Here is a 13,026-nt window from a genome sequence, read left to right as displayed (position 1 = left end):
AAGTTCAGCTGCGTCTTTTCTGCCTTTATATCCTTACCATTCCCAGCGTAGGTCTTGTGTGCAGAAGGACTCTGTTGGTTTTTGTTTAGTGACTTTTCAGCTTTTGGATTTCAAGGCTGAAGTAAATGTAAAATAGGTATCATTTTCATAGGTTTTTCCTGTTTAAAAACTAGTTCTTAATGAAAAGATCTCAGTAACACTTAAGAAAATGATGAAGATTCTATGATTTAACCAAATGTCGTATTTTTAGGAACCTGTGTGGATTGTGGTGATTCGTCCATCCTTCTGAATAGGATAAACAAAACAAGGAAAATATGTTTTAATAAAAAAAAATTTATTATGATTATTTACATCAGTTCCTTGATATGCATATAAATGTAAACTTTTATTGTTGGCAATATTTCACATATGGTTTGTTCAAATTCCGAGTTGATACTGTCATTTGAGTGTACAGGTAGTGAGAAAATGTTATATTCACAGAATATACACACAGGTGCGTCCAAGCGTCCTTTTAAGCCAGCGGTATGGACACTGTCCCGTTGACCCTGCTTCTGCTCCGCAGGTGCACGCTGACATCTGCCAGGTCCTCCACGTGCTCCTCGCTCTTCTTCTCCTTCAGGCTGTTGATAAATCTCAGAGTGATTTCATCCCACTCCTCAGGCAGCAGCATCAGAAGAAACCCGATACAGATGATGATGGTGGCAGCCAGGCGGACCACGTTGAATATCACCTCCTGCTTCAGGAGATCCACGGCTAGGGAAGGAAAATGTCACACCAGTCACACCCTGTGATTGTTCATGAGCTTCTCTGAAAACCAGGGACCAAAGCCAGGGATAGATGTCAAAACCTCCAAATGCCATAATTAGTCTCCATCACTGTCTATGCTGACTTCCTGTTCCTTCTCTGTAAACCACACTTGCATAAGACTCAGTCCAGGGTCCATGCAATTGGGCTTAGGGATGTCTTCAGTTTCCTCTCTAAGCACTTTCCCAGGGCATGATTTCACCTTTCTTCTGTGTACTGGACTGCTGCTGTGTTTTGCCTTTTTTTTTTTTTTAAATGAGTCAAACCTGTTCTTGTCTTGGACTTTATACCTTTTCAGGGTTTAATTAAGCTGAAATTTATATAGTCTAAAATTAACAGCTTTATAAAGGGGATTTAGCACACTCACACTGTTGTCTAACTACTCCCCTCCCCCACCCCCACCCACCCCCAGATCCTGGAATCCTACTTCCTTCCACTAAACTATTCTTTAGACCTCTGTACAAAGGGCTCCCCATAAGAACCCTTTTAAAGAATGTCACACCTGTGTGTGCTCAGCACATTTCATGCCAGCGTCTATCAGAGCAATTGTTTCTTTGTGCTAGAATGATTCAGTTCCTCTGGTTTCCCACTCTGTGCTGCTTTCATGGTCTTGAAGGTGCAAACTACGCCTCATTCAGGATCTGTCACCATTATCAGCATGGGTCCTGACATATGCTAACCCATCAGAAGTTAATTGTTGAACAAAGGAATCTATGGATGGATAAATGGACGTTCTGACAACTCCACTTATGCCTGATTTTTGTTTCCCTCTGGATATCTTACAGCCCTTGGAGTCTGTCTCACACAATTTTACACTTAATAATAAATTACTTCATAGAGGTCCTAGCTGTGTTGAGTATGTCTACTGTCTTTTCCAAATTCATCTGTAAGTTTCTTAAGGGAACAGCAATGTAATTTTTTCCCCTTTTCTTGTACACAGCCCTGATCACATAGTAAGTGCTTAACAAACACTGACTAATTGTTTTGAAGAAAGATGGTTACTAGAGACTTGGGATCACAGAATTTTTATGTCAAAATAACTGAATAACGCGTTACCCAGAGAACTAATTTCCATGACTAGTTTTAATGGCAGGTTTCACTAGAAACTTCCTAGAAAAAATATTAATAGCTTTTCCTCTTGTCCTTGAGACACATTGCTTTTCCTGGAGGGCCACCTGCTCAGCAACCCCCTCCCCTGCCAGAAGCTTCCAGAACTCCCCAGGGATCATCTGATGGGGAGCCGACACCCTGTGCACTGCTTACACTTTCATTAGTGATGTTGACTTCACAGTCCTGTGCTGAGAGGCCTTTTGTTTCCATAGGACTTCCTCTAAAAATACCCACGAAATTAGGTTGTCAGGGAGATTACATGAAACCCAAATGATACATTTGGTATTTAATTCTAAAAGCACCACCAAGCAAAACAGAGCCTCTGTAGCTGCAGATTTAAGATCTGCTGCGTACTCTGCTGTCTTCCGCATCGTGGTATTTAAAAACATCTTCCTAGGGAAGGGATGTTATTCTCCACCATTAGAAGAAACAAGTCAGAGCAAGCACGTGGCCCACGTTGTACCAGTACCTGCGTTTCCAGGGACGCTGAGCACTGTCCCGATGGAGATGAGGATTGGGTATGTCAGTACTACTCCAACGTTCACTAGGATGTTGAATGCTGTGAAATAAGGGAGAAATACAAGATAAAGGGGTTGGTACACTTGTCTCTCAATGTACAAGAACCAACACCTTTGCTAAATGTGTTTTCTCAAGGGTCTACACCTTTGTTCAGTTAATCTTCTCATTTTGGCCACGGGAGCATGAATCACTTGCTTGAATCAGTCAGATTCTTGAGTCCTCTTTGCCAGCGCTGCCCGAACTCTTGCCAGCTGGCTGATAAGAGTGTGTGGAAGAGGTGAAGTCATCAATCTTCCACACTGCGTGTTGGCTCTGGAAGGACAGTCTGGGGCTCGCTAGAAGCTCAAAGCAGGTGACTGATGAAGTTTTGACGCTTCCTTCTTTGTTACTTTGCTATTTAAGTCATAATCCGGGGCACTTTACAGACTCTGGTGCTAATGTCTAAAAGAAGTTTGTCCAAGGACCACAGAGCCTGTGTGTTTCCCCCCCTCTTCTTTCAAGGTCATGTGGACAAATGAGGATGAGCTCAGTGTAATTCTCTGGAGCTGGGGGACCATTTTCCCACCCAGCTTGTGCACAGATTGACCAAGGTCAGACCACAGAATAAACAGAGTAAGTTGATGCTCTTTAATTAATACCTTTGGACTTCTTTAGTTAAAAGACCATTATTTAAAATGATCATCTAACTCCATCTGAAATTACCAAAATTATACTTTTCCAAGATTTATAAATTATAGACTATCATTTTAATAGAGTTAAATTAAACTCTTCAGAGATTGTAGAGATGAGTATTCACAAGTACAAAAGGTCCTTTAGTATGAGAAGGTCTCTACAAACACAGCTGAAGCATGTTGCCCATATTTCTGAAGATTCTAGACTCAAAAAAAGTTCTAGAACTATTTTTAGTGAGAGTGTTGTATATTTTTCTGTTGCCATCTAATAATTAAGCTCACCAGCTTAGCAATCTGGAGTCATTTGTGCCTGGAGATGAGAGGCAGTAGGTTTGACCCTCCAAGACTCACAAGCATACAGCAACGACAGCAAAGACCTAGGTTTGTAAGTGTTCCTTTGTCATGGCAAGGCTCGATGTGAATGAACATTCCAGCATCCTGAGTCTGCCCTTCATTGCATGGAGTCAAATATAGAAAATTCTTACAAGTTAGGAATTTACTAAATGCATCAAAGCTCAGCTAAATTCCTCAATTGTCTTTTAATTGACTGAATTGGATTTTGGCATTCTAAGTGAATGTCACAGTGTTTCAGAACTGAGCCTCCAGCTTCCATGAAATATGGTGTTTCTTTTTTCTTGGTTCTTTAGATGGAATAGTCTTCTTTGATAACCCAAGGAAAAGCATGCCCAATTAAATGTGTTCTCCATAGTGAGGGATTCAGCTTGAGTTTAGATGCAACTCAGATCTGTCAGATGAATGTTTGAGGCTGACCTGCATCCGGATTAAGATAACTCCCTGGAGGGCAGGCTACAGGAGATGTGGGAGTTCAGAGCACACACAGGGTTTCAGCTCTGGCTCTCAGACTAGTCCCAGCTAGATCATGTGTGAATCCCATGGAGAAGAGAGGGAATGGAGATAAAAACACCGGGAGAAAAGCACTGAGGATTCTCCAAGCCCGGAGTCCATAATGCAGGAGAGAGGCTGTCTCTTCAATTTGTCACAGCTCTGCTTTGGCACAATGAACTCCGCTGTGCGCTGGTGGGTCTAATGGAGCAGCTGCATTGCCAGCTGGCACCAGGCCTGGTGGAGTGTGGACGCACGCTGCTTGGAGAATCCAGGGTCTGACTGCCACGGGTGGCCCAGCCTGACAAGGCTTACTTAGGAGGGCACACTAGACGTGCCAGTGACTCTCACTGGTGGAGGGCTGCTTTACAGGAGGCACAAATTCCGTGTGCACAGGGGTGGCTAAGAATAAGTGACGTTTTGGTGATGATTGTTCCCGGTTACGTTATTTCTGGCCAGGAAATGATCTGAGGACTTTTAATTAGGATGCTATCAACTTCCAAATGTTGTTACTGATTTTCACTCAACTTGGAGATAATGAGAGATGATAAGCATACAGTTTCGGCCTTGGAAAGCCCGACTCCAGGGACCAACAATGAGTGCTTGATCCTTCTCTTGACTGTTTTCAGTTTAAGAGCTTCCCTGAGGGGTCTGGGCTGGAGTAGGATAAGAGGGGCCAATCAACGATCTGATCTTGGATCTTGCAGGACTCAGGACATTTTTCTCTCGGAACTGCTGTGCTGATACTATTTGCAGCGCTACCCGGGCTGAGAAGGTAGGTCAGTGGCAGCTCTGGAGGACCAGCATGGGGGGAGCGATAGAGGGGTTGGCCTTGGGCAGTGTGTGGAAGGAGCCGAAGGAAGCTGGCTTTATTCAGAGTAAGCATTGGGTTGTGCTCTCTTCAATGGCTGGAGGAGAAGAGCGGGGGTCTTTGGATCTTAGACTCCTCTCACATCAGGTACCAGTAGGGGAGTAGCTTGGAAGTGGGAGCCTGGAGCCCAGGGAGGCATACAGCCCAGAGTTCCAGGATGCCCAAGAGAAAGACCTCAGATAACCTTTAATTAATTAATTAATTAATTTTTATTTATAAATTAATTATTTTTTCAAGATAAGGTTTCTCTGTGTAATTTTGGTGCCTGTTCTGGATCTTGCTCTATAGACCAGGCTGGCCTCGAACTCAGAGATGCACCTGGCTCTGCCTCCTGAGTGATGAGATTAAAGGTGTGCGCCGCCACCTCCTGGAAGGTGACCTTTATTTTGCCCTCAACTGGACACAGTCTACTTAGCCAGGGTCACCAAGCTCATCACTCTCCTGGTAAGGAATTCCTGGTGCAAACCCATTCTCCATACTCAGTAGAATGAATGGTTTAATATGCAAGTGTGAGCCTTTCAATTTCAGCTCCAAAACGAAGTGGATTTTAAACCCAACTTCCTCAATATGGCTTTCCAATTTATTCATGATCTGCTTTTCTCTTGAATGTCTTCCCTTCCCCTCCCCCTCCCTTTCCTTCCCTCCTCTCTGTCCCCTCCCCTCGTCTCCCTTTCCCCACTCCCGCTTTCAGCTGAACCCAGTGCTCTGGCTCCTTTGAACACTTGGGTGCACCACCCATTCTTGCTTCTGCCTGTCATACCATGCACACAGGAAGCAGCGTAAGTCACACACTACATCATGAAGACTAGATGAGGCTGCCTAAAGGCCAGTGGTAGATAGAGTGACCTGGGCTTTCAAATGGATACCTTAAACCATGGCAGCCACACACCATGTACAGCCCTTAGGTAATCAAGAAGGAGCCCACCAAGAATCTTCCACATATTCACTGTCTATAACCAATGAAATCTGGGTCATGGAGCACAAGAGCCGCCAAGGAACAACCCTACCATGAGCATCTGTCCAAGGGAAAGATCAAGAGACTTAGAGACTGGCCGACACAGGCTACAGCCACTTACCGAGCCACAGCCCTGCCATTCCACAGAGACAGCCCCAGGGCAGAGCTGCGAAGGAGGACCAGTGCTCCACCTTGGTGAAATACAGGATGATGGGCGTGAAGGAGATGAAGATCAAATTGAAGAAAGCCAAGGTGGAGACGAAGTGCGCGGCTTCACCGAAGTTGGCACTTCCAAGAAACATCTTAAACAGAACCTGGAAAGGAGAGAAGCTCTTCAGCTGCACGTGGAGAGTTTTTGCTGCCAGAGAAAAGTGAGCTCTACTGAACTTGCTGGCCTAGAGCTTAGTCTCCATGTCTTCCTGCCCCGCCACCTCCACGTGACTAAATGAGCCAGGGTGACACGGCATTCCAATTTCCCATATTGTTCACACGGCAGAGTGACTGTCACGAAGTGAGTTTCTTGTGGTGGTGTAAGTTCCTGGGAATACTCAACAATGTGCAAACAAAACCAGTAAGATGGGGGCATGGGGTGAAGGATAAATAAAGGTTATATGAGCCCAGAAAACCCTCAGAGTGCTGACACACTATCAATTCTCCCTTGCAACCATGGGGTTTGTTGCACCATTATTGTGACAGGTGCTGAAAAAGCTAAGTGGACAGACAGCCTGTTATTTGGTTGTTAAGAGAAACACCGAGGCCTTACGTTCATAAGCACTAACCTTCCTGAGCTTAAGATGTCTTCACAAACATTGGTTGCCCTCTGGATTAAAAACAAGCTCTTTTTCTGGATTCCAAACCCATGTGTAGAGGCAGACAACAAGTGTAAGGGGAGGGCTAACATGAACTCACAGAGCAGCAGGAGGAAGTGAGGCCTGAAGCCTGTATTCTTAGCTTCTTAACTCCCTTCTCCCTTTGCTGATCCACTAACACATATTATCAAACCAAGCAGATTGTGTCTGCCTGGAATTAGGGGTCAGATAGGATTTTGTGTCTGTTGACAACTGTTACCACTCCTAGAATGAATGCACTCTGTAATCTGACCAGGAGAATTCTCTCTATGTAATAGCCATCCTGCTCTCCCAGCCATTTCCAGTACAGTTTGGATTTTTAGCTTCATTAAATGTATTAGTTTTTCTCTTAGAAGACTTAATCTTGCTGGTCTTTGGGCCCATCAACAATTTTAGTGGCGTTCCCATGGGAGAACAGATTAGGCAGGCGTGGTAAACGAATGAACAATTGTCACGTTTGTCAGAATCAATGGGCCCCAAACACATTGTCAATGTCCACGGGCCACAGTGGTGGCGACTGGGCAAGCCTCCAGGAGGGGAAGCAGAGGGCTGTTTCTGTTTTCCAGAGAGTTTGTTTCATCTATGATTTCCATCTGATTGAAACTCTACGGGAGGTGAAATTGGAATTGCCCTTTACATCCACTCAGAAAGTTGGCTTTTAAAGAAGTTGAGCTTCGGGGGAATAACCTTTTAGATTTGCTGTCTGAGACCTCGCTTCTGAAGTTAGGTGCAGTGGCCGCAGTGACATTTTCCTGGGTGACAGGGAATCCAGGGGAGAAAGAACACAAAGTCCAAACAGCAGAGAATGGAGTGGCTTCATTTTGCTAATGGCGTAGGTTCCTTATAGTGTGGACTCCCTGTTTAGCAAATAGCACACTGTCAAACGACAGCTTATGATTTTTAATACCTCTATGGAGTTAATATAATTACCATATACTCAAGTGAACAAAAATATAGAGGAGAAGAGCTGCTTTTCTTACGTTCTTGCTGTAACTGCCTGATTTGGAAGCAGGGGAGGGCCACTTTGTTGGCTCCGGTCCAGGGTTGTAACTTTAGCTACCTCATATGGCCTTGGAGAGTTACTTAATCTTTCAAAGCTTCAGTCCTTTCATCCAGTAAGTAGAATAAGATCTATGGCAGGTAAGGACATGCCAACAGAGGTGAAATTCCCTGTCAGATGCCCCTCACACAAGTATTGACCAAGAAGGTACGTTCTATTATTTAACACACCTGCATTTTTCTAAGGTTTCCATTGCTTCCTTACTTTGTTCTTAGTCTTAAGCTATGAGTGACAGTTGACTATAGAGGAAGACACAGACATACCTTATATAAGGCGGATGTAGAGGCCGAGCCCACTGCAAATGCCACACCTATGATGGAATCCGCGTGGAAATTGTCTGCATATGCCATCATGACAATGCCGGTAATTGCCATGATTGCGGCAACTATCTGTCAAACAGAATGGGAAGAAACAGAAAAAGAAATTATGCTTTCACATTCCAGATCAAGTTATTTAAGCCCCATGAAAGCTGCTAAATACTTCCTTAAGGCTAATTACCTCTTCTTTCATCAATATTTACATTTAAGAAGGGTCAGTTTCAAAGAGACCAGTCTGCTCATGCCACAGGCATGGAATATAAAAAGCTGTGCTGATTAAGGGTGAGAAACTTTGAATTTGCATTGTTTATCTTCCTTGAGATTAATATCCTTGTTGGTGAAATGGATTTAACAGGAAGTCACATCTAAGCATTTTTATCTGTACTAAATTCTTCAGATAATTCCGTATATATCTTAACTAGCTCCTTGGATCAGTGTGTGTTTCTGAACATGTCCACATCACTAAGACTTGATGAGGGAGATGCACTATTGATAGAGTTGAGAGGGAAACCCTAGATGAAGGCCAGAGAGACCTCTTAGCATATAGGCAGGAGCGAGCTGAATCTGCATTGGTCACTTGGTATGTCCTGCGAGGCCTCTTCTCCCATTCTTTTCATGCAATTTAATTGATTTTAATAGATAAACCACAGAAAGATAATTTAATTTAATTACCTTTTATTTTTATCACTTTGCTAGAACATTCTTTAACTTTACAAATAGAAACACGAATAATTTGACCAAGGTTATAACAACTTGTTGTCAGAAGATAGGACATGGGTATGTTCAGGAGCTCATTTGGAGTGGCCTGCAGCCTTGCATCTGTTTTTTAATTTTCCTGAACTTGTCCCACTGGAAAGCATTTCAAAGTTACAGCAAATAGTAAAACAAAACCCTGCAGTAGGAACATGCCATTTCCTCACTGCCTTGAAATTCAAGATGAGAACCTGCAAGGGATTTAACTGTAGGAAGACTCACTTCTGAGTATTTTTTAAAAAACATTTCCTTACTTATTATGTATACAGTGTTCTGCCTGCATGATGCCAGAAGAGGGCAACAGATCTCATTATAGAGGGTTGTGAGACACCATGTGGTTGCTGGGAATTGAACTCAGGACCTCTGAAAGAGCAGCCAGTGCTCTTAACCTCTGAGCCATCTCTCCCACCTCCCAGTTCTGAGTATTTCAAAGTCAGTGCCTCTGAAGCTAGCTTTTTCACATTTGGGATGTTTCAGGCCATTTTGAATGCTATTAGTGCATTACTTATGATCAGAAAATGGGAGTAAAGCCTTGAGGGCAGCTCAGAGTGTGCTCCTGATGGCTATAACCCAGTGATGCTTTTGTTAATTACCATCAGTGGCAAGCACACAGTGGCCCCAGGATGGCTCTACATTTAAGTCCTTTATAAAAACCAGCAGGAACCCTTGAGAACAGATCCTACATGTTAGCAGAAATAGAGTACCTTTATAACAAGTTACTAGGGAGGTGAGAAAATGTTAGCCAACTGGTATTGCCAGGTGTGTGCTCTTGTTAGCGCCTGCCTGTGTGTGTGTGTGTGTGTGTAGGATATAATACACACATTGGAAAGTACCAGGGGCATTTTACAAATAAAAAGTTATAGGCTTATAAGTAAACCCACAAGGGGGTTAATTATATCTGAGAATTCTAGAAGGCAATCACTTGCTTTGATTTGGGATTTATCATTCAGCCAGAGAATGTAACCATTTTGGGAGAAGTCTCATTTCAGAGAAATGAAAAGGCATATTGGCCAACTGCATTTTGATTTGATTTTGTGTTTAAATTTTTACCACCTAAAGTGTTCATGTGCAGAAACAGATTTCCCTCCAAACACCAAACTTGCAAGATTGATACTTTAAAAAATGCTGCAAGCCAACCATCAGTTTTATTTTTCTTGATCAAATAATTATATAACTACTTGAAACAGGGTTGATAAAAGTGTTAATCCTAATGAGCTTGAACATGGTTAGCTGTGTTTACAAGGTAATATTTGTATTTATGTCATATATAATTCTGAATGACAGGAACTAGGGAAAAAACACTGCCCCCAACAATCGAAAGAATAGAACCCTTGTCCAGAAACTGATAAACAGACTATACAATTATTTTCAGGACAAGCACAGGTAGGAACTCGTCCCTTTCCTCATTAGCCAGAAGTAAAAAAAAAATGTGAATGAAGAGATTTCTATTATAAGTTTTCTCAAGATGAGACTCAACTATGGCTAAAGATGACATAATTTTATAGCAATTGGAAATTATAGCCATAGGAAGCATCTTCAAGAACTTGTGAAAATATTCGCCTGAACTACTTGAATTGACATGCCAACTACACCAGTGTCTGTTTCAATTGCTTGCATGGGGAGAGGTGGTTTGCCCATTAGGGGGCCAGATAATACTTAGTTAAATTCTGAAAGCATAAAATCTGAGTATTATGAGGTATTAGGAAAGCCCTTCCCATGGTGGAGGCAATGATTTATAAGGCATATAGTACATTCCTATCGAGGAGATAGATGTTTTCTACATTTTAACTTAAAAATTTATAATAATCTGAATAGATAAATTCTCTACCTCATGTTTTAAGAAATTCCCAATGTATTTCTGATGGACACAGCTGGAAGTTGAGGAATGGATCTCAGCTCATCTTGAACATGTAGGAATGCATTGGGTGGAGAGCCTACTTGGAGAAATCATTTGGATGACCCTAGAGCACCTCTGCTTGGTACCACTGGTTTAAACTTCAAAGAGTAAACACTCCAAGCACTCATATAACAAACACCCTAAGCACAGATCTAAGTAAGCCACACACACTTTCAGAATCAGTCTCTAAAGGCTTGGACACTTACTCAACAGAAAAAATGGAAGGACGCTGCTTAGCATGCTGGTCATGAACTCCCAGAAAGTCTACATCTTAAACAAGTTCTTCTACATGCTCATGTTGACCACCCAGGAAAACTGGGACACTCTGCCTCCCATGAGAGCCTCCTTTGTCACAAAATGGAATATCCAGTGGGTCTAGGTGTTTGGCTTCTGAAAAGCATGGTTTTTCTTACAGGTTATTCCAGATTCAGTTTCTTAACCAATTACACTCATCTCAGTCAGATGAGCACAACCATCTTCATCATCATCACCTGAATCTCATTTGGGTAACAATGTTAGTCACCACTGTGATAACAAAACTGACAAGGCTGCCATTCTTAACTTCCCAAAGCTTTCTGTTTCCTTATAGTCGGTGTGGCTACTTCAGCTGAGTACCTCTGGAAATGGATTCAGTTATCACATTTCCCCAGCATGCCAGGCAAGTGACACAGCCCTGTGAGCCAGCTCCCATCTTCTGCAAGCTGTCCTTCAGAGAGTCCTTGCCATTAACTCTTAGGGGAAATTTGTAGAGGGCTAGGAGACTATTTGAGCCTGTTTCTGAAACTGAAATGCTTGCCCTCCTAAACACCATCTGTAATCCTTCAGGAGAATCAAGCTTCTTTTACCTTTCAAAGAAAACCCCACTAAAGTCATGAGAAGCTTCTGGATTTTGGCTGTTTGTGTTTGCATGTGTCTTTGTATTTCCTCTTTTTTGGAGGGTCCCTGTAGGCCCCTCCAAAAGCCACAGGATTCAATTGCCCTTGCATCATCTCATTCTCTATGATTCCCATTCACAAATGGTTTCCAGAATTATTTTCTGCCTAGCAACACCACCCATGTTAGGGCCTAAGTCATCGAAATAAGCCTTCAACCCACTTTTTTCCTACAAAGTTCCTATAAGATCCTCACAGATCTAAATGAGAAACTGTAATCTTAGTATGTTTCCTTGAGACCAATTCTACTTTTTGAAGCTAATGAGTGTGGAAGAACTTCACTGGTTCACAAGGAACCCGTAAGCCTCAAAGCCAACAAGAAGTCCTAGAACAAAGATATTAAACTATATTGTTGATCATAAGTGACCTGAAGTTTGAGGCTATATATCAGTGGTTGAGACTAAGACATCAATTAAGAGCTCAGCCATCCAGGGCTGTATAAACGCAGCTTTTGGGTGGATTTCAGTAGACCTATTTTCAAGGAACCACAGACTCCTTAAACTTCTACACATGCTATATTTAAAAGTATGTAAGGAACTATCTCTTTTATTCTGAATCATAAATTGAACAGGAGCTGAAATGTGAAAAATAAAAGAGCTGTGGGAATCTATAACCATCATAAAGGGCAAGAAGTCCATAGAACATTGTGGGTACTGGGCCTCTACATTTCTAATCCACCCATGACTATTTTTATCTGAATAAAATCCACCTAAAAGTGAGATCACAACAAGACCTGGGTAGAAAAGAGAAAAAGAAATCCCGGAAAGAAGGACTGATAGCTGTGTGGACGCCACAGTGACCCTCGAGTTAGTGACCAAGGATGCAGCCCTTGCGACAATGGTCAGAACCTTGCTTTCTCCTTTCTGGGCTCCATTCATAAGGCCTTGTTCTGCCCAGAGGGGCCTAACGGGGACGATTTCACTGTCTATCCTCTGCTGCCACCCGGGAATCATGAAGGCTCCCGTGAGTCTGCACTGTGTATGAACGAGCAGTTGCCAAAGCAGACTAAAGGTCATTTTGAATCTTCTCTGAGTGTTCAGGATTAGCACACTCCAGTGGCAGCTCAACGCCAGTGTCCTGTTTTAAAGCCATCCTGGGTCCAGTTTAGTTCAAATTACAGATTACGAAACCAAAGAATCAGAGCAGCTGATGGTCTCCACTTAGAACTGGGGGCTCTCAGAAAGACTCCCAAAGAGCGACATTGTGTTATGTTGGCTGCTTGGGGATAACATAATGGGGGGATAGTTGGTTGCCGCAGGAACACATGTTGAAGGAACATAAATCATCCCCTAAATTTCTAAGAAAGTTGGAGTCTATTTAAGTATTTTTCCTTTCTTTCTTTCTTTCTTTCTTTCTTTCTTTCTTTCTTTCTTTCTTTCTTTCTTTCTTTCTTTCTTTCTTTCTTTCTTTCTTTCTTCCTTCCTTCCTTCCTTCCTTCCTTCCTTC

General features: G+C 42.7%; 1 protein-coding gene across 2 annotated transcripts in view; it reads right to left on the bottom strand.

Annotated features, from left to right (window-relative positions):
• Positions 1–308: 308 nt before the first annotated feature.
• Slc35f4 (solute carrier family 35 member F4) overlaps positions 309–13,026 on the bottom strand; it is a 237,782-nt gene continuing 225,064 nt past the window's right edge. The window contains exons 5-8 of one of the 2 annotated variants that reach the window (XM_028873547.2): positions 7,945–8,070; positions 5,895–6,087; positions 2,384–2,473; positions 309–753 (exon numbers count right to left, since the gene is read on the bottom strand). In XM_028873547.2, coding sequence (XP_028729380.1) covers positions 512–753; positions 2,384–2,473; positions 5,895–6,087; positions 7,945–8,070 — 651 coding nt within the window. In that variant the 3' untranslated portion in view covers positions 309–511. The remainder of the gene's footprint in view (positions 754–2,383; positions 2,474–5,894; positions 6,088–7,944; positions 8,071–13,026) is intronic. The other variant, XM_028873548.2, reaches the window with a different exon arrangement.

Source organism: Peromyscus leucopus, chromosome 9, assembly GCF_004664715.2.
Source record: "Peromyscus leucopus breed LL Stock chromosome 9, UCI_PerLeu_2.1, whole genome shotgun sequence".
Classification (NCBI taxonomy): Eukaryota; Metazoa; Chordata; class Mammalia; order Rodentia; family Cricetidae; genus Peromyscus; species Peromyscus leucopus.
Note: the sequence above shows the minus strand (reverse complement) of the source record. Positions and strands in the feature narration are given on the sequence as shown.